We start from the raw sequence: 23,053 nt of genomic DNA on the forward strand, positions 1-23,053 counted from the left end.
CTGGCCACTGTTTTCCTTCATCTAGTGGTGCACCTTGGTTTACTTCTCAAGAGGGTTCCAACTGGGGGGTGGGGGAGGCTCATGAACCTCTAGACCTTGCCCTTCTCATCCCAAAGACAAGAGCAGCCCAAATCCCTGAAGAACAGCTATTCTTCCAGGGGGGGTGGTAATATGGCTTGGTGTCTGTTGGGGTAGATGGAGCCAGCCCTGTGCTGGTCCTGAACTTCTCTGCGAGAACCAGTAATGGCAGCTCTAGTAAGATGTCCTTGACTCTCTGGAGCATTTCAGAGCTGAAGTGAGCCTTTAGCCTCTTAGGTGTGACTTTTTTTTTGTGTGTGACAATCAACCATACTGGCACTACCATAAAGTACCCCTAAAATGGCTGGGCTTTGAAGACCTCCATTTTAAACTAATACTGTCAGCCCTAATTTCCCTTCCTGCTCTGCTCCTGTGTGAGTCTCTTCCACCCTAGCAAAACTCTGAGGGAGAAGAGTTACTCCTAAGCTGTCTGTTACCAGTATTGGTGCTAGGCAATGAGCTATTTTGACAACTAATTTCCTGAAACTGGAGTAGGAGACTAAAATATTTTAACACTGTCCGTTAGGTTGACAACTCTCAGCACTTTTTTGCATTTATCAACTTTCCTGTCTTTATTGAACATGTGAAGAAGCCAGGGAAGTTCTTGTCTCTTGCCTGACTAGAAACCAACAAAGCCCAAACTCTTTGTGTGCTGCATTCTCCTGTGCTCCATCCTTTTGGTGCTGAGTGCAGAGTTGCATGCTTGGCTTCTCCTGGGTGCTTGGGTAGATGTATGTGGCCCAAAGCAAACTGGGGATGAAATCCTTTCAGGCAAGAAGCTGAAGTGATGTAAGTGCTCATTAACAGTGTTAAAAGGTCTCTGCTAGATGACAAAAGTCATTAAGTACTTAATAGCTTTGCTTGTGTAGAGCATGAGGATCTTTGTCTGTCTAGCAGAGCAGCTCCCTGTAAGTATTTTTTCCTTTTTTTTTCCTTGTCCCCACTGGATCCATTCATCTAATGACAGTTCTGTCTTGACTTCAGCTACTCCTGAAAATACAGATTTCTCACTAAGAGGACTGAAATCTGTTTCCCAGTGACAGAGGACTGCAGGAAGCCCTAGGGTGGTGATGGATGTCTACTTGATGATTCGCCGCCACAAGACAACAATCTTCACTGAGGCCAAAGAGACAACAACTGTGCATGAGTTGAAAAAGGTGGTGGAGGGAATACTGAAGAGGCCACCAGAGGAGCAGCGGCTCTACAAAGATGACCAGCTGCTGGATGATGATGATAGGACTTTGCTAGACTGTGGCTTAAGCAGCCAAAGCTGCCGTCCTCATTTGCCTGCCACAGTGGGCTTGGCTTTATTCAGACATGGCAATGGCACCTTTGAACCATTGCGTATTGACCCTTTCTCAAGCACCCCAGAGCTACCTGATGTTATGAAGTCACAGGAGTCTGGTAGCAGCTCTAGTGATCAAGCCTTGCGTTAAAACCATCATCTCCTGTTTTGCCTCTTGCAGATATTGTGCTGGTCTTGTCTATGTATCCTGCATCCATCCACACCCTTCCAAATGTGTTGATCTGATCAATAAAGCATTGAAATTCAATTACATGATGTCAGTGTGCTGTAGTGTCCAGGAAGCCAGAACTGTTTCCTGGGATCCTTCTCTCAAATTAGCGCTAGAGGAGAAGAGTGGCAGTAGCTACATGTGTGCCTCCTGAATTGTAAGTGGCATGTTCTGCCACTTGTGTTTCTTCCAGCCAATGCCTATGGCCTTATCAGCTCTGAGCTACTGGGTGGTTTTTTTGGGTTGTGGGTTTGTTTTTTGTTTGGTTAGGTTTTTTGAGGGGAAGAAGTGTTGCACAGACTAACTTAATATATAAGCATTTATTTCTCTGTCTTCATCTTGACTTCTGACAGTAGTGCCCTGAGGAGTTTGGCTGGAAACCTTGGGGGACAGGGTTGAAGAAGGAACTTCTAGTCCTGCCTGTAGCAAAATCTTTAGGAAGACTATAACCTCAAGATCAGAGTAGAGGCAAGGTTAGCAAATAGAGCTTATTACCCACAAAGTTAAGGGATGTTGCACTAATACAATACACAACAATGAATCTCCAGAGTTAACATGAAGTATCATTACTGGTATGGACTGTTGAAAGTCTCTATCAACTGGGTAAAGATTTTTTTTTTTGTCCTTCAAAGTATTAGGAGTTTACTTTCTGGCATCTGCATTCTCCATTCTTGAAAGGCAAGAAAAACGCACTGGAAAAGGTGCAGTATAGCCAAAAACTGATATAATAAAACTGCAGTTTGAGAAGTCTGTAAGAAAGAAATTGGTTACCATAGGCATATGATCAGCCCTATTCATAAGCTTTCTTAACAGTAGAAGCATAAAGTTGCTTGTCTTCCCAAACAGAATTGAACTCAGCACTATTTTTTTTTTCTGTGAACCAGATTCTTTATTTCAGAATTTAGTATTAGGCTTTCCCTTTCATCCCTAGTGATGATTTCACACGCTATCACATCTGATTCAACTCACTCTGCTGTGCTGCAAGGGGCAAACCCTGGTTTTGCTCTGTGTTAGCAGAGGTGCCAATGCATCTATTCCCTTGATGAAACTCTGAAGTAGTGTTATTAAGTTTCCATTCTCCTGTATCAAGGCTAATTCAGGCAGACCAGTCTGTGTCCAAGTTCAAAAAACAGTCTTAAAACTACTCAGTCCTGTCCATGATATCTCCTTGGAGGTTTCTCTCTGTACTGATAGCAGCATTTTAGAAGTGTCTTTAGTCTTACATTCTTAAACCTCACTGGAGCAAACGGAAATGGAGCTTAAGTCTGCCAGCTGAATCGGGATCTAGGTTTTTGTGTTCTCTGTAACTCTGATTTGTCCATCCTCTCTTTCCAGCACAGCAGCAGTGTGGCAGAACTAGCATGCCATCTAGTGACTGTAGTGAGTTTATAGGAGAGAAAAAAGAATGATACAGACAAAAACCTAAGCAACACCAGAAAAAGTTTCAGAGCTGTCATGTGTAGATAAATAAGGATACTAATGTAGATGGGCTGTATTTAGAGCAATCTGCTCAGTAAAGCTCCTGATACTTCCCACTAGGCTTGCTGAAAAACTTAGGTCCTCTCTAAAATTCTTGGCTGGCAGCGAGCACCAAGCAAAGAATACTGGCATGCCACTCTCCATTTCTCATACAATTTTGGTCATTCTAACTCTCAAACTCCTCCTTACTGAAAAGAGATATAAAAGTCCCAATTCAGAAGAGATACTAGGAAAAAAGTGAAGGGAGATGGTAATGAGAAATATTGGGTGCTCAAGAGCAATTATATTCTAAAAACATGGGCCTGAGGCCAGCTGTGTAGCTAAACCAGATGCTGGACTGCTGGATATTATGCTCACAAATGTCTCTGCCAGGATTCATAATAATGTTACAGAGTTGATTTCTTATGTAATCTATTTGTATAATTTGCTGTTAATATTAGAGAACTATCCTCTAGGTTTTGAATGTACCCATTCAACAGTCTGCCTTACATGCTCAAATATTACAAATAACTGAGCTGGAAAAAAGAGACTTCTGTTAAATAATCCAGTCTATGACTTCAGGAGTCTAAAGAGTTTTGAGTGAATACTGCACCAACCCAGACGCCTGCTCGCTGTTCCTTGACCATCACCTTTGGTGCACAGGACAGCATCCCTTTGTCCAGAAGCAGGGCAAGAGCAGGAGAGTGCCCCAATAAAATAAGATCTTGCAGCCCCCAGGAAGCTTCCTCCATGTGCGGGATCTGGGGAGGCTAAGGGATAGCACTGTTAGGAGAGATCAAGCAAGTCCCAAAATAGGAACTTGAAAAGGGGAGGCAAAGTGCCTCAGGGAGCTGTTGTACTCTAATGGGACTGTAACTTGGCTCAGCATAGTATGTTAGGGAAGCTACGTGGTCCCAAGATGGTATTTCAATCCAGACCAGCTACTGGTCCTTTGTGATTTCTGTGTCGTACAGCTGTCTCTGTAGATTTGCCCCATCTTTGGCAGGCCAGGGCAATAATTGGAGAAACCTCTGGAATTACAGTGGAGAAAATACTGGGATATTTTGAACGAGGTTATCATCTCGCAGTGGCAAAGGACTGCAGTTTATCAGTGCTCTATAATGGTGATCTACTTGAAGTATTGATTATGTGAAAGCACTGAAGCCCTGGAGAAGTGTAAAATGCATGGGTCAGTGATTGAGTCTTACATGCTGAAAGAAATGAAATGTGAATACAGAATTTCTGGGAGTGGAGAGAAGTCATAAAGAAACCTGGTCTTGCTGAGTATTTTAGATTGTTCATACGACTTGTGCATTCTGGAGTTTCACAGAAATACCTATTATAAAGCCAATCAGTTTGCCCTAAAATAAACCATAGCTTGGCCCAAGGAAACATGCATGGAACAATAGATTTGAACAGAAACATTCAGGGTTTCAAAAGGTGCCAAGCCAAACTTTCCTGCATACCAACAGACAAGTTAATTAAGAGCAAAGTGAACAAGCAAAGTCATCATGAACTGAATTTATCTAAGTTTTTAAAATTGGCACGAAGCAGAATGTGAACTGCAAATCTCTAACTTCTTTGGTATGCGTAATGTAAATGAGATATGCACTTTCCTTGTTTATGATTAAGTTGGATTTTATTTTTAAGATTGGGGCAAAAATCTTAATGGAAACAAAACACCATTGAGTTTTAGGTGATAAACACTGTTTGATAGGAAAACTTCCGTCAGATTTATGACGTGTGTTCTGGTGTTTGGTTTAAAATGCTTAGTAATTGGTAGGCTAAGCACTAGATTTCATTTTTAGGGCAAGAACACCTTTCCAGTACTTAAAAGGCTTGCCTTGAATTGCCTTGAGTAGAGGGACCAGGCCTAGCTATCCAAAACTGCCTCTTGCTAGCAGGAGACCTGTGTGCTGCTAGGTGGAGACAGGGAAGCTGGGGGGAAGTGAGCACACAACCTGGGCTGTGTTGCCTTCCAAGGTTCAGCAGAGTCTCTTAAACCTTTAACATGTCAGGATAAATGAGGAAACTCTTACGTGAATGTTTCCTTTCCACTATGTGGAGCTAGCGGTGTTATGATCTATGGTTTTGAGGGTGGGAGGATGGATGGGACTGTAGCTGTGTGTGTGTGTAAGTAGTCAAATGCCATGACAAAGCATCACTTGGCAAAAGTGGGAAGAGCAAAGCAGAGTTTGTACACTCTGCCTATGCTTTCTTGATTTTGAAGGTTTTGTCACGCTCCCGCAGCTAGACCCCTTGCTACAGAAGGGAGCCAAGTCCCTGCTGTGCTTCTGGTGTTTCAAAACTAGATGCAATAGGTAACATCATCTATTTCCATGTTGAAACTTGGAGCAGAGAAGAGCAGACTGCTCCCTGGAGGATTTTTGGATTAGATATGAAATGGATCTTTCCTACTTCTGCATAGCAGACAGGGTAGATCTACATATCATAACAAGTCTTGGCAGATAGTGGAGAAGAGCGCTTGGGTGTATTTAAAATGTGGTTAAATAGATCTGGATCATGTAGAAGTGCCGGTAATGCTGGATTTTCTGGAATTTGGGAGCACAGGTCTACTCAACATTAAAAAGGAAAGTAAATCTTTGGTCACAGCTTACATAGGACTTTGTGTTCTCTATAGACGTGCCTTACAACTGAACCTGGAAGTCTTTTGCAGACAGAAAGACATCCATAGAATGGTTTAAGTTGGAAGGGACCATTAAAGATCATCTAGTTTTACTCCCCCTGCCATGGGCAGGTACATCTTCTCCTAGATCAGGTTGCTCAAAGCCCTGTCCTACCTGACCTTGAACACTTCCAGGGATGGGGCATCCACAACTTCTCTGGCAAACCTGTTCCAGTGTCTCACCACCCTCATAGCAAAGAATTTCTTCCTTGTATCTAATCTCAATGGTACCCTCCTTTAATTTAAAAGCTTTACCCTTTGTCCTACCACTACTGGCCCTGGTAAAAAAAAAATATCTCTCCATCCACGTTGCCACCCTTCCTGTGTCACCTCCTTTGGTGGAAACTAGAAATAGCAACCCTACAATTCCCATGCACCATGGTGCAGTAGTTTCTCAGAAAGTATTTCCAAGTACTCTAGCCTCAACCTTGAAGTGTTGGAGTCTGTGCTAGGCATGGTGCCTTAAAAATATGCTTTCTCTTATCACAGGCATGTAAAGGGAGGTAAACAGGTTCATGGCCTAGCTACTAATGGGGACAGTATCTCCCAAGCAACATCACTGAACGTGGGTAGATTGTTTTGTGAATGGTAAGTCGTGAGTTTTCCAAGCAGGTGAGAGCAGGAAGCAGAAACAGAAGAGGCAAGCTATTATTTCTGCTTGCAGTCACACTGTCAGCCAGTTTTCCCAAGAAACATATGTGCTTTGTGGTAGAAGAACTGTGATTGTATGTGGATGCGGCTCCAAAATGGTTCTAACCCAACTTCAGCATCTTTGGCAGGTGCTGAAGGGGCTGGGGCTGGTCATCCAGAAAAATGAGTTAGACCAGAACATTGGAGAACAAAATTTTGGTGCTAGAATAAGGCAGGTGGTAGCTAGAGGCAAGTAGGAAACTAACAGCTTACACTTGCACTGGATTAAACCAATTAGGGAGCTGGAGTCTGAGGTAAAGGGAGCTTATTACTGCAGGAACAAACCTAGTAAGAAGACGGGCTCCTTTTTGTGGGTGGGGCTCAAATTGCATTTGCTGCCAGGATGGCAAAACACAGAGAAAAATCTCTCCTTTATGCTGTGTAAAAAAGGCTGAAGACTGTTAAAAAAAGCTCCAAAATGATCTGCCCGCACTCCATTCCGCTATAGCAAATCAGGATGGCCTCACAAATGCCCATCTCCTCTTGGCAGGCAAACCTTTTTGCTCTTTGTTGGATATTGGGATACACTGTGAATCTGAATGTTCTACCTGCTGTACACAGCAAGATTCATGCCTGAGAACATAAGTCCTGCCTGTACACGAACGGGACCTGTAAGATACAGTATGGAATAATGGCTTGCTTTTTAAACTTCCTCTCACGGCCTTCATGCTTGGGTAGAGTCCATCTGAAGTGACTCAGTTTTAATGCTCCCAGCCTTTGGACAATTTTCAGGCATTGCATAATGGGGTGCTTCATCCGCTTCTATTCTGTCTGAAAATACTCAAAAAGGCAAACTTAAGCACACGGTAAGGAGCTCGGAGTAAATGGCTTTTGGTGGATTTAATTCTGGTTTAGATATCAGATTAAGATCTGCATCAGAATAGACAAGACTGGTGCCCTCAGAACAACTGGAGAAGAAGAAATTAGCAGACTTAAGTGATGCAGAAAAGGAATTAACTTCTTTTGGAAGATTGCACAAAACGACCTCTTTTATATAAGAGATCATAAACACAAAGCTCAGTTTCAGTCAAACACAGGTCACAATTTCAGACTCATCAATACTTTCGGTTTAGGCTACGGTACTGCGGAAAAGGAGTAATTCAAGGGTTCAGAAGCAGATGTCCACATACTGAACTCAGAATATCTCTGTAAATACTGAGAAAGTTTATACCACTGCCTTCAGAAATGTTATCAGAGCACATTGCATTTTGGTTACTGTTATATTCTTAGTCTTTGTATTCCCTAGCTTGTAGTGTTCCTGAATGTAATCATGAACTCTGGATCTTATTTTTGACTGGTTCTATGAAACAGTTCATTATCACTAAGGGGCATCTGATCAAGATGGATACTAATCATTTGCCTAAATAGTTGGTTACAAAGCTTGTTCCACAATGCACTATAGTTGACTGTCTGTGTAAATACACCACATGCAGGTCCCAGTAGCTTCCAGATACGGGTAGATGTTAAAAAAACCACAACACTAATTCAGCAGTCAGTTTCAGGTCAGTTTGGAAGTAAACTACAAACTAATCAGGTGTTGTAACAGACAAATTGTCAAGCTAGCTCTGGTAAGTACATGATCAAAATCCCACTGTCTAAAGACAATAAAGGAAAAGGTATCCTTTGTTGTCAAACTAAGGTATTTTGGGTGTTAAGCTCTGAACTTCTACATACAGCATCTTCTTGGGCTTCAAGAACATTGACTCAGTTACAACCCAATCTTGTGTGTGCTCCAGGGCAACCTGTTGACACCTGTGTCTTATCTGATGTGGAGCACAAGACTTCAAACAGTTTTGCACGTTTTTTGGTAGCCTAGAAAGGAGAAAGTAGGACAGATGCAGCTCAAATCATGCAGAACCCTCTTACCTTTTTCCCAGTAGATGTAATTTTTACTGCTCTGGATGTAAGTGCCTTATGGGCTTTGTGACACCTTTAGTCTATTTGCACAGTGACATTAGTAGCTTTGGCTTGTAAATTGTCATATAAAGTACATTATTGTGGGCCCTCTTCCAAGAGAGCATGTGGCAGGTAATTTAAAAAAAAAAAAAAAAAGTGTAACCAACAGGGTTGTCTTCCTAGGGAAGAAGAAAGGGAAGCAGAGGTGGAATAAATCATTGGGGTGTAATTCCTAGGGTCCTGTGCTGCTTACTGGAGCATATGTGGTCAAGGCTGACCAAAGCTGAGGTTTGCCTTTCCCCTGCAGACAGCAAGACCAGGCCCATCTGACAAGGTGTGTGCTCATTCCATAATTTGAAATGAGGAACCATGGAAGCTCTGACAGGCTCTTTCTGTTACAGGGAAATAGAGCATGGAGACATAGGATGCTCATAGTCACCTGTGGAAAGAGGCAACTGAACATATGTACCCATAAAAATTATGAAGCAGCACCCTAAGGGAGAGCTTATATCAGCACATGTATCCCTCTCAGTTTTTGTTTGTGGATTTACCGAGTTTCTCCCGTGTTTGAGCCCAGCCCAGATCAGTCTCTCTATCCAGCCGCAATCCTGCCCATTGGCCAATTTAATAACTTGAATTTCTTAAGGGTTAATCTGAATAAAAGACCCTCTCTTTTACCCAAACCCCAGGTTGAGGACTGGGTCTGCTGTGCTGTGAGTGCAATGGAAGTACAGTGCTGGGTTAGACTGGGTAGCTGGTGGCTCTTGCAGTCCATAGGCTGGGCAGGCTCCGGGGAACTGCACAGGATAAAAGATCATCATCTAAGACATTGTACCAGAAAAGAGAGTGTTAAAGATTTTTAAGGTGCTTTTTATTTCTTTCCCATGGCTTTTTGGGATGTTAATTCTTTAGGTTTTCATCCTCAAAGAAGAAAATAAATCACATGAATTTCTGATGCTTCATCAGATTTTATTTTAGCTTTAAGATACAGCTGTGCACAGCTAACAGAATACACTCCTTGGCACTGAAGTGTGACTGGAGAAGAATTAAAATTAGCAGCTACTGAGGATGCTTAAGAATGTTGGCTTTAATTTTCTGCTCTGAAGGAAGGAACAAGTAAGTTCTTCATGGGGAAGCAGAAGGCAGAGAAACCAAGGAGTCTTTTGTGAGTAGATATTCAGTTTTATTATGTGTTAGGTTTTATGAGTAGATTTCACTCAACAGCTGCATTTTTCAGTGTTTCTGAATTTATGAGAGAGACAACCCTTAAAACAAAAAAACCAAGTATCCTCCAAAAGCACAGTCCTTCTCTGTTAGCCCACCCACTCATGGATTGGACATTCTTTTGAGTGATCATCTTTCTCCACTACTTTATAAGTGCATTCCTCCTTGTTGAAAATGCTTATACACTTCTCTTTATCATAGCCAACTGGTGTTGCAAAGCTGTCATTGGGAAGAGAAAGACAAAGAGATGATGAGGCCAACAAGTAAACAGCTTCCATTTCAGATGGTATCTACACTTTCGATATGAAGAGGCTATACTGAGAAGGTGTCATGAGCAGAAAAGGGAGCTCACACAAAGCTCCCAGCTCAAAAGTTACTTAGCCTGGTGCTTAAGCAGGATTAGGGGATGGTTGTTTACTGATCTGATTTAAACCCATGGGATGTTTGTCGTATTTATTTACAACTCAAATATAATTGATTTTTCTTTTCAGCCACAGTATGGAACAAGAATTGCATGAGTGCTTGGGTGTCGCTGTAGTAAAAATATAGGCAGACTAGTGTATCTTGAGCTGCTTCTCAAAGTAAAGAAGGGCTATGTGTGGCTTTGGGAAGATCTGGATTAGGACCAGTAGAAAATTCTTAAGCAACTACGTGTTCTCTTTTGAATCAGTATCTAGCCTGAAATTTTAGCCTCCAAAAGAACTAAGTAATTTTTTTTAATCAAGAATAATCTTTTAAACACGAGCTATATTTTTCAGAGGAACTTCTTGCATGCTTAGTGATGGTGGTGTTGGGTTAATGCGTAAAGTTGTGATATGAAGTGAGAGAAGGGTCACAGTTTTTTCTCAGGGACCCCTGTGTGAAGGGAAGTGCTTTGTGCTGTATTGTGGCAGTGGAGGAAAACCCCCACAGCTGCTCTGAACTCACCTGGAGCAGCAGCTGATTCCATCCCTGGAACAGGTGCAATCATAGCAGTCTGCATTTCTCCAGTGGGAATCAAATTTATGCACCTCTCCATTTGAGTCACGGCAGCCTAAAAACAGTATGCAAGCAGCCTTCAGTGTCAGACCTACTACACTAACAATGCTGTTGCTCGTACAAAATGAGTGGGAACTTTGTTGGCTTTTTACATTAACATCCCTATCTGGCAAACACTGAGGCTCCCCAACAGAGCAGGACTGCTACCATTCTAATGCATGGAGAAGGGTATCCTGGGTCCCTCTGTTTCCTGCGGCTCTTGGCAGCATCTGGTTTCCTGGAGTAGCTCATCCATAAGTACAGGAAACGGAAAACCCAGGAGCAAGACAACTAGGCACAGACTTGGTCAGAATTTTAAAAAAGCTTTGAATTCCCCCCTCATTGACATCAACTATTGTTGACTCGTCATTTAGAGCAAGACTAAATCTACCCAGAAAACTTTTCCCAATCCTCAGATGCAGGAAGAAAGCACATATTGGATACAAAGTTCCTCTCCTCTCAAACTTACAGACAACACCAAGCTGAGTGGCACAGTTGACATGCCTGTGGGACAGGATGCCACCCAGAGGGATCTGGATGAGCTCAACAAGTGGGCCCATGTGAACCTCATGAGGTTTAACAAGGCCAAGTGCATGGTCCTGCACATGGGTTGGGGCAACCCCTGGTATCAATACGGGCTGGGGGATCAAAGGCAGCCCTGCGGAGAAAGACTTGGGGGTACCGATGGATGAAAAGCTGGACATGACTCAGCAACATGCACTTGCAGCCCAGAAAGCCCTGAGCCGCATCAAAAGAAGCATGGCCAGCAGCCTGAGGGAGGTGATTCTCCCCTTCTACTCTGCTCTGGTGAGACCCCACCTGGAGTACTATGTCCAGCTCTGGGGTCCTCAGTACAGGAAAGACATGGAGCTGTTGGAGTGGGTCCAGAGGAGGGCCACAAAAATGATCAGAGGGATGGAGCACCTCTCCTTTGAAGACAGCCTGAGAGAGTTGGGGTTTTTCAGCCTGGAGAAGAGCAGGCTCCAGGGAGACCTTATTGCAGCCTTTCAGTACTTAAAGGGGGCTTATAGGAAAGATGGGGACAAACTTTTTACAGGGCCTGCTGTGATAGAACAAGGGGTAATGGTTTTAAACTAAAAGAGGGTAGATTTAGACTAGATATAAGGAAGAATTTTTTTTACAATGAGGGTGGTGAAATGCTGTAACAGGTTGCCCAGAGAGGTGGTAGATGTCCCATCCCTGGAAACATTCAAGGTCAGGCTGGATGGGGCTCTGATCTAGTTGAAGATATCCCTGCTCATTGTAAGGGGGGACTGAACTAGGTGATCTTTAAAGGTCCCTTCCAACTATTGAGTAAACTGACCAGTGTGTTGAACATTTGCTAATCTGTTTCCTGCTTTGTACTGGCCACACACAGAGAAAGGTCCTTCTCCTCCCCTCTCTGTATTTCTAAATATGCTGCCATAGTGAAAAAATGAATTATTACCTCATGCAGACTTACAAAATAAGCCCATGCTATTTCCCTGGGCAAAATTAATTTGTAATTTGGCCTGTGTGATGCTCCTCGGATGAACTCTTCTTTTTTTTATAACATATTATAAATTCTCTGCTCTCCATACCACATTCCACCCTCCCACCCCCATTTCCTAGTGATTTCTCTCCACTGTTTCCACTCATTGCTAAATTGTGACAAATTGCACCAAATGGATAAATCAAATCAGGTGGAGCTTGTGGTGATGTCTGTCAAGTTGAGGACAGTTGAATTCTTACCTATGATCTCACCATCAGATATCCCTGGCTTCAATAGCTCAAAGAAGCAAGCAGCATTGGACAGGGTCACACTAATGGCAAGAACAAGAAGGCAGGCCAACTTGGTTTTCTGAATAAGAAAGCAAAATTCATATGAAAACTTAAGTAATTATTAAGATGTCTTGATGATAAAGACTACCTTTAAAAATAGGAAAATACATTGTATTTTCAAATCAAAATCCATTGTTTTCTGTAGCCATTTAGAAGGAGCAGAGTCAGAGCCTCATTTGGGAGGGGAAAAAAAAGTCTGTTTTCCAACCTGTAAAATCAAACGTTGCCTAATAAGGACCAATAGACTCAGCTTGTGAAATGAGTGTTTTCTACTCCTTTCCCCTCCCCATTCATTTTTCTTGTCATTATTTTCTCCATAGGATTGGCCACCAACTGTCTCTGCCACTAATCTCACTGATAGTTGTAAACACTTCTTCACTGGAGTCTAAAGAACCCACTGATTGTTTCACCCTAATATTGAAAGATTAGGAACAAGCTGAAGAACTTTAGCTGAAGTTGAACCCTCAAAATTTGGCCCTGCTTTGAGCAGGAGGGTGGACCACATGACCTGCAGGTGTCCCTTCCAACCTAGATAACTCTGTATTTTATGACCTTTCTCAGCATTTTTTTTCTGAAAATTCAGCCTAAATTCCTCAGCAAGACCTTTATCCTTCAATATTGGTTTGAATTGTTTGAAGGGCTTTCACTGGGGATATGAAGGAAATAAGTGCAAGAACTCTAGGGTGGAATTAGCTGTGATGAATTTAAAATCTTGGTAAGAGATAAAAGGAAGACCAGGAATAAACAAATTACATATACACACACTTCTATTGTATTGTGGGTTTTTTGGACAGAGTAGAACTGGTGACTTATAAAAAGAAGTCGTATCTGAGAGAGGAGAGGAAGGAAAACTGCCATTTAATTTTGCAAAGAGGTTAAAACCCACAGAACTGTGACAGAGCTGCAAATGAGTAAAAATCAAGATAACATTTTTGAGTCTAACTAAATGTTCAGATGTTATCCAGACTTTTCACAAAAATTAAGGCCAGTTCTAGGTTGAGACACAACAGGGCTGATTTCTGCCGGAAAAGTGATTGCCTCCAAACATTACAGGTAAGTGAAAATGGGTTATAATAAAAAGCCTTAGCTGGAGTCCTATTAGACATCTCCTATCGTATGCACGCTGGGTATCTTTTACCCAAGATTCTTACCTGCCAGTGCCTGTCTGACTTAACTCAAAACACAGAATTTCTGCTTTCAGTACTGAGATAAATCCAACAGAACCTCCTTTAAAATCTATAGCAAAATACCATTTTGTCTTTTACAGTATAAGATGTAAGGACTCACCATTCTTGCAGAATTATGAGGCTTCCAGTAAGGAGACAACCTGTAAGAAGCTCATCTTCTTAGAGAACTTATATAGAGAGGGAATTTATGATACCAGTCCCTGAGCAAACTGAACATGCATGAATAAGTCCAATGAGATTTCTGCAAAATGACCTCATGGGGTGGACATTATTAAAATAAGCAAATTATATACAGAAATGTTTGGTTCTGAAAGGCACTGAAGAAATAGGTGTGGCTTTTGTGCCACACCAGATCTGGAAGGCAGTTATGGGAGGTACTTCAAAAGGAATTTCAAGCCTGGAAGGAATATTTAGCACTTGCCCTGAGAAACCCATTAGGGATGTTGTGATTGTCACTCAACAAAATTTGGGTGCTTAGTTTGAACCATCTAGGTTTTAAAAGAGGGGAACTTTGGACAATTTTTCAGCTTTCTTGTTCATCAGTTGAAGATGAAAGAAGGCTCTTGTGGAAAAGGAGTGGTGGTTGGAAGCGTTACATGTAAAGCAGAGTTTCTGTGGAGAGTGGCTGGCATCTGTAGGCCCCTAGGAAAGGGTCCTAGATAACCATTTTCTTCCTTGCTCAGTTTTTCATCCTGTAGAAGACCCATACGCTCAGGCCCTCTGTGAGTGGGAGAAAAATAGACATCTTTTATTTTCTTCTTTCATCCTTGTAGCTGGGGACAAATGGTCTCTTTTCTGCAGAGGCTGTGTGTGTCGGGGCAGACACACTTTCCAAATGCTTAGGACAGTAATGTGATAGCAAAGGAGTTAAATACAATCCCCTTTTGCTTAGCTTTGATCTAACTGGTTCAAATATTGCAAACTGTGTAGCCCTGGTAGGGGAAGACTTCTTCCTTACCACAGCTACGCGGTTTGCAATATGTGAACTAACTACTTGTCCTGATTTCGGCAGGGATAGAGTTAATTTTCTTCCTACCAGCTGGTATAGTGCTGTGTTTTGGATTTAGGATGAGAATAATGTTGATAACACATTGATGTTCTTAGTTGTTGCCAAGCAGTCAAGGACTTTTCAGCTTCTCATACTGCCCTGCCAATGAGAAGGTGGGGGGGTGCCCAAGAAGGTGGGAGGGGACACAGCCAGGATATTCCATGCCATACGAGGTCATGCTGAGTATATAACTGGGGGTTGGCCAGGAGGCAGTGCGCCTTGGAAACTAGCTGAGCATTGGCTTTGAGTAGTAAGAAATTGTGTTGTTAATCACTTGTTTTGTATTTTCTGTTGTTGTTGTTATTATTATCTTCCTTTTCTGTCCTATTATACTGTCTTTATCTCAACCTATGAATTTTACTTTTTTTTTTCCTTTTCAATCCTCTTCCCTATCCCACTGGGGACAGATGTGAGCAAACAGCTGTGTGGTTGTTTTAGCTGCTGGCTGGGTTAAACCATGACACTACTCTGACTGCCTAATTGCATTGCCTTATCATGTGGGTTTGAGAGTCAAAGCTGAACTCCAAGTTGTGGTGGCTACTCCATGTCTTCTACCCAGACTCCAGGGTTGAGAGCTAGCTCAGCAAGTCCATGTGAGAAAGCCAGTGTTGTTGCAATGGATGTCACAGTCAGAGCACCGCTCACAGGGGCAGCCTTAGCTGGCTTTCAACTCAGTTGGGTAAATCAGTTTTTCTTCTGTTACCAGATTTTTCTTCAGGATGGCAGAAAAAAGCTGAAGTGCTGGCCAGTATTCATAGATTTGACTAAAGCTGCCCACAATCAGCCTATCATTAATAAGTTAGATTGTCCATGCTGACGTATGCACTGCCCTGAAACAGGAGATAACTAACACAACAGCCACACAGCTCATGCTCTTGGCTCCTAATCACAGGTAAACCAACAGAACGTGTCAGCCCATGAGCACAGGCACTGGGAATTTCTTTACTGGCACCAGCAGAGTCCAAATGTCCCCTTTGGATCTCTCACAAATATGTATGAAGTCCATTTAACAGCATCGTTGTGGTTTGGGATACTGTCACTGTTTCAGGGGAGGTATTTCAGAGCATGTGGATTTTTCTATTAAATGAGGAAAAAAGGCTCAGGAGGATAACAAAGTAATACACCCTGATACTAGACCAAAGCTGCCTTTTGTGTTGGTTGCAGTGAAGATTCAGAGAATTCACTCTCTCCCTCCCACATCCTGTTCCTATGCTTCCTGACTTAATTGATGTACATCTGTGGGATGGCTAAGGATGGACCCTAGTTTTGCATGTCTGCTCTTTGTAATCTTTATGTGCTGAGCAGTAACTAGTTCACCTGGGCTGAAAATACTGTGGGAAGTACCACAGAGTTCAAGATATTGGCTTTTCCATGTCCTCAGAGATAATCTGGAGAAAGTATTCCATGATAGTTTGGAAGAAAAGGACCATCAAATTACATTGCCTTAATTCTGGTAATATTGCAGAGCCATTTAATTTTTTTCTTCTCGCATGTTGTGGAGTTTGCATGCAATATTTTTCTTGATGGGCACTCTGCAGCAGTTTTTGTATGTGAACAAAAGTCACCAGATACATAGACATTTGTGATGCTGGTGTACTGCAGTGAGACTTGGGAATTTGTTATAGTCAAAACCCAGTCAACTTGCTGGTTTGGTGCTGAGTGACAGAGAATGCGTTTGTTGCTCAATTCCAAAAAAAAAAAAAACAACCCAGAAATACAACCAATGAGTGCTCTCTCTCTCAACTGTTTAAACAAGCAGTGACTGCCCAATTGTTGCCTTTGCAGGACCCTCCCTGTTTTCTAGGTGTAAGCTATGCCAGGTATGGAGAGAAGTTCTTGCAAGCAGCTTTCTTTGGAATGCAGCAGGGAGTAACCTGTCTAAGCCTGGCCACTGTCTAGGTACAGTGAAGAAGCTCCCTGCATGATCTGTGCACTCAGGGGACCCTAACAACATGCTGTGGTGCTGAAAACACTCAGAACAGCAAACTCTATGTAGATAGTCCATTCACACACTGATTACTGAGGTCATTTGTGGCCCATATTATGTGGCATTTCTTTTTCACGTTGTTGGTGTACAGGATGACAGGTGCCTTGCTTGTGTGGGGACCAGATATCTCCAACAGACATTGCTCTGTTGAAATTTTGTGTTGTCTCCCCAAGCGGTTTCTTACTAAAAATATTCTAAGAATATCTGTGGTCTGCCCAGTTTTGTGCCCTCTTTCCACTTATGCTGATGAACAGAGTATCCTGTTTCTTCCTAAAGTAGGATGGGGAGTCTTGGGGACTTTCTTGAAGATTTATGTCGCTGTTTTACTTAGTCATTCTTCAGCTAGGATTTGTGGTTACATGTCTCTGATGACCACAGAGATAATGAGAGTAATGCTAGATAATCAGCCTTGTTTTTTCTGTACTTTCAGTGCTAGGCAATCACTAGAGAGAAATATAGCAGGATTTTGGAGTAGTAATGTTATTAAAAACCCCAACAAACTAGCTAATACCTATGAAAAGCATTACTCTATAAACAACTTAAAGCTGGAAGAGATGCACCCAAATGAAAGTAGTCCAGGAACCTTGTTTCTTAACCCAGCATTTCAGTTCTACTCTCACATTCTTGAGAGGGATCCGCTTTCTGCAGGAGAGAGCAAGTGCAGGACTCCTTATGGAAGATAAGTCCACGTATCCAGTCATTAAAAACAATAGGTTGGCTGGTACTGCCATTGAGAGGGGGACAGCAAGAGGAAGCATGAGGTATATCAGCTCACAGATCATAAGTAAACACAATCTTACAAAGAAATTTGTCTTGACCTTAAACTGACAATGCTATGTATAATGTACATTGGTTTTAAAATTCTTAAACAAAGTCTGCCACATTTGCAGGTGAGAAAGGACAACTGTTTTAAGGAAAAGCTCAAGCAAACAGCTAAAATATAGGGTGTGCTGTTGACACAGAAATGTATTGTAAATGTGGTAGAAGGAAGTTTTATCTTGGTGGGAACGTTTTTGTTAACTCTGAGGCTCGTATACCCACAAACCTTAAAGCCCTCATACCTCTCCTGGTATAGGGATTAGCAAAGAATTGTATTAATTTTACAGGCCAGGGGAACAGATGGTGTGAGTGGCTTGTCCCAAGTAACATGTGGCATAGCAGAAATTTGAACTGAGGTCTCCATTCAAACTGGGTGACCCAAGCTGGAGACAACAATGTCATTTCTCCCCTGATCTGAACACCCCTATCTCCCTCCATAAGTAGCAGAGTCCCCATCCTGGGGCCAAATTTCAGTTTTAATTCAATGCAATTTCAGTAGGATGAGAAACACTTCTTTTTTTTTTTTTTCCCCTGATTAGTTCTGTGGATAAGCAAAGACTGCTCTTCCTAAGGCACAAATGCATTTTTTTAAAATGCATGGTAATTCCTCAGCTAGTCTGGAAAATCCTTTCAGGTTATGATCCCCAAATGAAGGATCAGTGTTAAGCAAGGAATATAGAGACAGACAAGGAGATCTAAAGAACCAACTGCAAAGGCCGGGCTGTGTTTGCAAGGAGACCTCCATTTCTGCAGTGCAAGGAAGATAGCCACAGATTCTATAGCAGCAAGGATAAAAGTCCAGAGGCGGTAAAATAGAATGGATAGGAGTGCCAGAGCTAGTGAAAAAAAGAGATCGCCAATTTATGGGAAATGCAGTATTTCCCACACTTCTAACTTTCAACTCAAGCCACGTGGCAACAAAAATATCTTACCATAGAATTATAGAATGGTCTGGGTTGGAAGGGACCTTAAAGATCATCTGGTAGTAAGATTTCTGTGCACCTTCCTTGCTGTCCTAAGGATCTTGAACTCCACCATTTCATGGTCACTGCAGCTACCCTTGAGCTTCACGTTTCCCCACTGTCCGCACGTTGTTGGTGAGAACAAGGTCCAGCTTGCCACCCCTCCTTTTTGGCTCCTCTGTCACTTGGAGAAGGAGTTATCAACACATCCTCCTGGATTGCTCATGCCCTGCTATGTTGTCCCTCCAACAGATATCAGGGTGGCTGAAGTCCCCCCATGAGGACCAGGGCTTGTGAATGTGAGATCTTAGAAATCTTCAGTGAACCAGAAAATGACAGAAAAATTTATTCCAGAAATGAGAAAACACAGTGATTCCAAACACAGCTTGTTATCCCAGCCCTGGAGCTGATTAAGCAAATGACAATCATTAGTCTGTGAACAAGTAGAATTTTTGATGGAGGTGTGACTTGAAGAATTAGCTGTAGGAGGGGTGGCAGATGGGAGCATTGTGGTAGTTCTTGCCACCAGTGCTTCTGGCTTTGTGGAACTTGAGTGGTGCAACAGCGAACCCCAGTCTAGCCTCACCGGCATTGGAAGTATGCCTTTGGTCCTCCAGGTGGTACCAAATTTCTGCAGTCTTCCAACTTTAACACAACCTGCACATGCATGCACAAAATAAAAGGAGGCTTAACTTCAGTTTTATTCTGTCTGTTACTTAGTTCAGTGACCTCTGGGTGGTTTTGGTTTGTTGTTTCTTTTTTTTTTTTCAAAGTTCAGTTAATTCTGTGTATAATCCATCTACACTGAATTTCAGCTCTATTTAGAAAGCATGGGCTTGTTTTCATTTTCTAAACTTGTTAGTTGGATATTATTGCTGCATGAACTCAGAAGAGATTGGGGTAGGGAGGGCAGCCATGGAATGCTTCAGTCAAATCCATAGGATATCTTGGCCGTTTGGGTCCTTTCTCTTTTTTTCTTCTCTGTTGTAATGTATAAAATCTTGCTTCCTCCCATTTCTTGTTCTGCACCATTCCTGTCTGTTCCTGATGGGCAGCAACTAGAACAGAACAACATAGAGAGGGTTGCTGTGGCTCTTATCTCAGGCAGGTTTCACCAGAATTGAGCTCAGGCTGTTTATTTCATAATAACAGTGTGCACTGCATAGCAGTATCAAGAAGAAAGCCCAGGAAACACTGCTGTAAACACCCCACAATGTCTGTGACTACTTCTTGAAAGTATTTTAACATTTACTGAGAGCATACTCGTGCTATAAGAATTGCTTTCCCCCTCTTTGAGAAAGCAAACAGGAATCACAGCACCTGAAAGGGTAGAACATTTAACAGCTTTTATGTAATTGTTTTTCACAAAATGACAGCTAGCATTTTATTTTTGTTATTCTTTGAAATGTGAAATAGGTTGAAGCTGAAATGCACGTATGGTTCTGCTATGGCTCTCTGATCACATATATCTCAACAGATTGACTCCAAGTGCTATGAAATCTTAAGAATCTGAAATTTGGACTTATGATAACAATGTTTTGTTTCTAAGGAGCTCTTGCATGGCCTGTCTGGTGTTTCCTGCAAGGTTGAATATAAAAATGGCAAAAACTTACTCATCGGTGTCTTACCAAGCAAATCAAACACAAATATATTTCAGGTTTGGAGAGGTTCTGTTGGGATTTCTGAGGAAGTTATTGAAATTCAACTAGTAACTAACAAGCAGTTTCATCACTGTGAAGGATGGAAAACTGGTGTCTTTCCATGTTTCTGTCCTACACATATGACCCCTGTCTTTATGGCACACAAATAATGACAAGTATTCAAAACAGGGTGCGTGATATATCGTCCTGCTTTCCTGCAGCTGGATCCTCTCATGAATGCAAAAAAAAAAAAAAAGAAAGTGAAAACTAGCTGCGACAATGCTGTTAAGCATTTCCTCTCTCACTAGAGGGGCTTTCCACTTTATAGCAAGAGGGAGTCAAGATTCCTGAGCTTTGTTGCTAAAATTGTTTCATTTAGGGGAAAAATAGTTTTAGTAGTGCCAGCAACTCTGGCAATAGAAAACCCAATACAATTGCATGTTGAATCTAAAAGATCTTATTTTTTTAATTATTTTTTTAAACATCTGGAGGGAATTTCTGGATCTCAGTGAAGCCAGACTATTCTGGAGCCTCTGGGTTAGTTCTCTCCACATTTACTGGGCACGGTAAACTCACCAGAATTCATTTTCTGGCTTCTCTGGTGTCTGCTCTTGTTTATGCTGGGCTGTTCAGATTCTGCTTCAAGCACATGTAGTGGAGGAGGTGCCCTTCCAGTGGAAGAAGGGCTTCCCCAGCCACAGATAACTTCTGGAAGGATGTGTTAATCACATTGATAAAATGTGCTGTGTCTTCCCGGTCTCATAACCTTAATGAATATATTAAGCATGAGATTCAAAGCCTGTGCTAGATTTCTTGTTTCACTCACTCATGGTTTAACTGGTGCTGTCAGCAAATCAGAAATCTTCTTGCACGGAGAAAGTCATCTTCATCTGTAAGAAAATTGGATAGTACAGAAACACTTGGGACTCTAGGAGGTAGTAAGGCTCCTAATTATAAATAAATAAAGGCCCAAATAAGGTAATAAGTAGAATGAAAGTCTATTTAATTTAAAAGTATACTAAGTATCTGTAAATCACTTAAAATGTGAAATCTTACTGAGGAACTACCAATATTAAGAACATGAATGTGACCTTATAAGATAATAAACTAATTTTCAGAAGTTTCAGAAGAAAAATGTAGCCTTTATTTGTAAGACTATGGTAGGCCAAAACTTGGAATACTGAAATCACTGCAGTATCACATGGCACAGTTCCAGGCTACAACAAACTGGATGTTAATCCTGATGTGTGCAGTTCTCAGTGGTTTGATTTAAAAAATAATCCATGAGGAGCCTCCAAGTCACTTTTGTTAGCAATATAAATGTTTATTTTTAAAACTGGGATTTAAAAAACAAAACAAAAACTGATTTTTCTCAGGAAAGAGTTCTGTGAGTTATTTAGGTAGGAAGTCTTTGAATTTCCATGCTCAAAATATTACTTTCCTTAAGAAGCTGCAGCTATTTGTCCTGTAAGTGAGAACACTCCTTCAGATACCAGTTGAGCCTGTGTTCTGTGTAATTTTCACATGAGCTGGCAGAAAAGGGGAAAAGTCATTCAGGACAAATTTCAAAACTGTTCCTCTCCTCCAGGATATGAAAACTCTTTGGAGAAAACTTACCTTAAGATCTTAAGCAACGTGAGAACATTCATTTCCACATGCTGATGTTTAGTGGAATTTTGAGGAATGACATGATTAAATCAGTAGATGAAAGTCATATTTTTAAAAAGCATATGCAAATGCTTGTACTGGAAAAAGCTGAACCGACTCTAATTCTGGCCACTCACATTTTTTCAGCCTTGCAGGAAGCAATTGTACAGAAACATGGGGTTATTGACTGATATCCAGCCTGTGGTGCAGAGAACTTTAAAAGGCTGAGAATGTAATACCAGTGCTTGCAAAATACTTGGATTTTTTCCTGAAAGGTGGTGTCTTAAGTGAAGCCATAAGAAAGTTTAAAGCAATGTTTATAGGCAAATCACCAAAAACAAAGCCAGAGAAAACATATCATGTTAAATCCTTCTGATTTTACTGATGGCTCACAGAGCCTGCGACGGGTCAGCAAGTACCCCTGCTGAATAAACACAGGCTGACAATTGACTTTGGGACAAGTGAGGATCCCTGCCCCTAAGACAGATCAGCTGTGTATAACCTTGTACTTTTTCGAGACAACAGACTTGTGACTATGGAGCATCATTAAACAGTCCACATGTCCTGGAAAGGTGCGTTTCTTTTCAAACCATGCAACAGTTAACTGCAAGCTGTTGTGGGCTGTTAATTCTGGAGCAAAGAGGCCACGTACAAGCAGCATTTTACAGGGTATTGTTGCCTTGTTTCCTGTATGTGGGCAGATTTAGAATATTACCAATTGCCAAGTGGGAGATTTGGTTTTGAAGTCCATCACTGGCTGGACTTCTCTCCCCAGGGAGTGTGGGGAATTTTTGTACTGAAAGAGGCAGCAGGTATCTGCCTTTTATTAGTATCTCAAGCTCTGCTGCCACAAGGAAGTATGTCTCCAGGGACTGAGCTAGATCTCTTTTTCCATGTGGGTAAGAACCACTAATGCGGTACAGTGTGTGCAGACTTTCAGGAGTAGGGCTTGGAGGAGAACACCTGGCAGCAGGTCAGAGTGGGCAATGGAAAGGAACAGCCACCACTATTGGGTGATGACATTGTTGAAAAGAAGAAAAGGAAAAAAAAGGAGGGGGGGGAAGGAGAAATGGATGATGATCTTTCATCCTCACCGTTTTTCAGATGTCACAGGTGTTAGCAGCACGGGTCTTGCCAAAAGTCCTGCCGCAGTTCAGGTATGCCCTGAGTTGGAGCCATTGTACAGCATGTCTCAAACAGTGCATCCCTCCCAAATGATAATGGATTTTGACACCTGGTGAGCTAAAAGGTCTGCTCCAACCTCTGGCTAGAACAGAACCTGCAAAGTGTGAGAGTGGCTTGTGCCAGGGCACTGGTGCATGGCATGTTGAAGTAGCGAGGCAAATGCGTTCCTCTCTCAAAGAAGGTGACATTGCCCA

At 42.0% G+C, this 23,053-nt stretch overlaps 2 protein-coding genes across 8 annotated transcripts in view; one reads left to right on the plus strand and one right to left on the minus strand.

Annotated features, from left to right (window-relative positions):
• Positions 1–1,567, plus strand: part of LOC129208591 (elongin-B-like) — a 50,493-nt gene extending 48,926 nt beyond the window's left edge. For 4 of the 5 annotated variants that reach the window (XM_054831547.1, XM_054831543.1, XM_054831542.1 and 1 more), the window contains one exon: positions 1,063–1,567. In XM_054831547.1, the coding sequence (XP_054687522.1) occupies positions 1,149–1,514 (366 nt within the window). In that variant the 5' untranslated portion in view covers positions 1,063–1,148 and the 3' untranslated portion in view covers positions 1,515–1,567. The remainder of the gene's footprint in view (positions 1–1,062) is intronic. The other variant, XM_054831545.1, reaches the window with a different exon arrangement.
• The window catches only part of MSMB (microseminoprotein beta), a 30,051-nt gene extending 7,069 nt beyond the window's left edge, over positions 1–22,982 (minus strand). Inside the window, exons 1-6 of one of the 3 annotated variants that reach the window (XM_054831540.1) lie at positions 20,854–22,982; positions 18,358–19,445; positions 13,672–13,711; positions 12,295–12,403; positions 10,474–10,579; positions 9,292–9,765 (exon numbers count right to left, since the gene is read on the minus strand). In XM_054831540.1, coding sequence (XP_054687515.1) covers positions 9,636–9,765; positions 10,474–10,579; positions 12,295–12,403; positions 13,672–13,711; positions 18,358–18,404 — 432 coding nt within the window. In that variant the 5' untranslated portion in view covers positions 18,405–19,445; positions 20,854–22,982 and the 3' untranslated portion in view covers positions 9,292–9,635. Of the gene's footprint in view, positions 1–9,291; positions 9,766–10,473; positions 10,580–12,294; positions 12,404–13,671; positions 13,712–18,357; positions 19,446–20,603 lie in introns of those variants that run through there. The other 2 variants (XM_054831539.1, XM_054831541.1) reach the window with 2 other exon arrangements.
• Positions 22,983–23,053: the final 71 nt, after the last annotated feature.

Source organism: Grus americana, chromosome 7, assembly GCF_028858705.1.
Source record: "Grus americana isolate bGruAme1 chromosome 7, bGruAme1.mat, whole genome shotgun sequence".
Taxonomy (NCBI): domain Eukaryota; kingdom Metazoa; phylum Chordata; class Aves; order Gruiformes; family Gruidae; genus Grus; species Grus americana.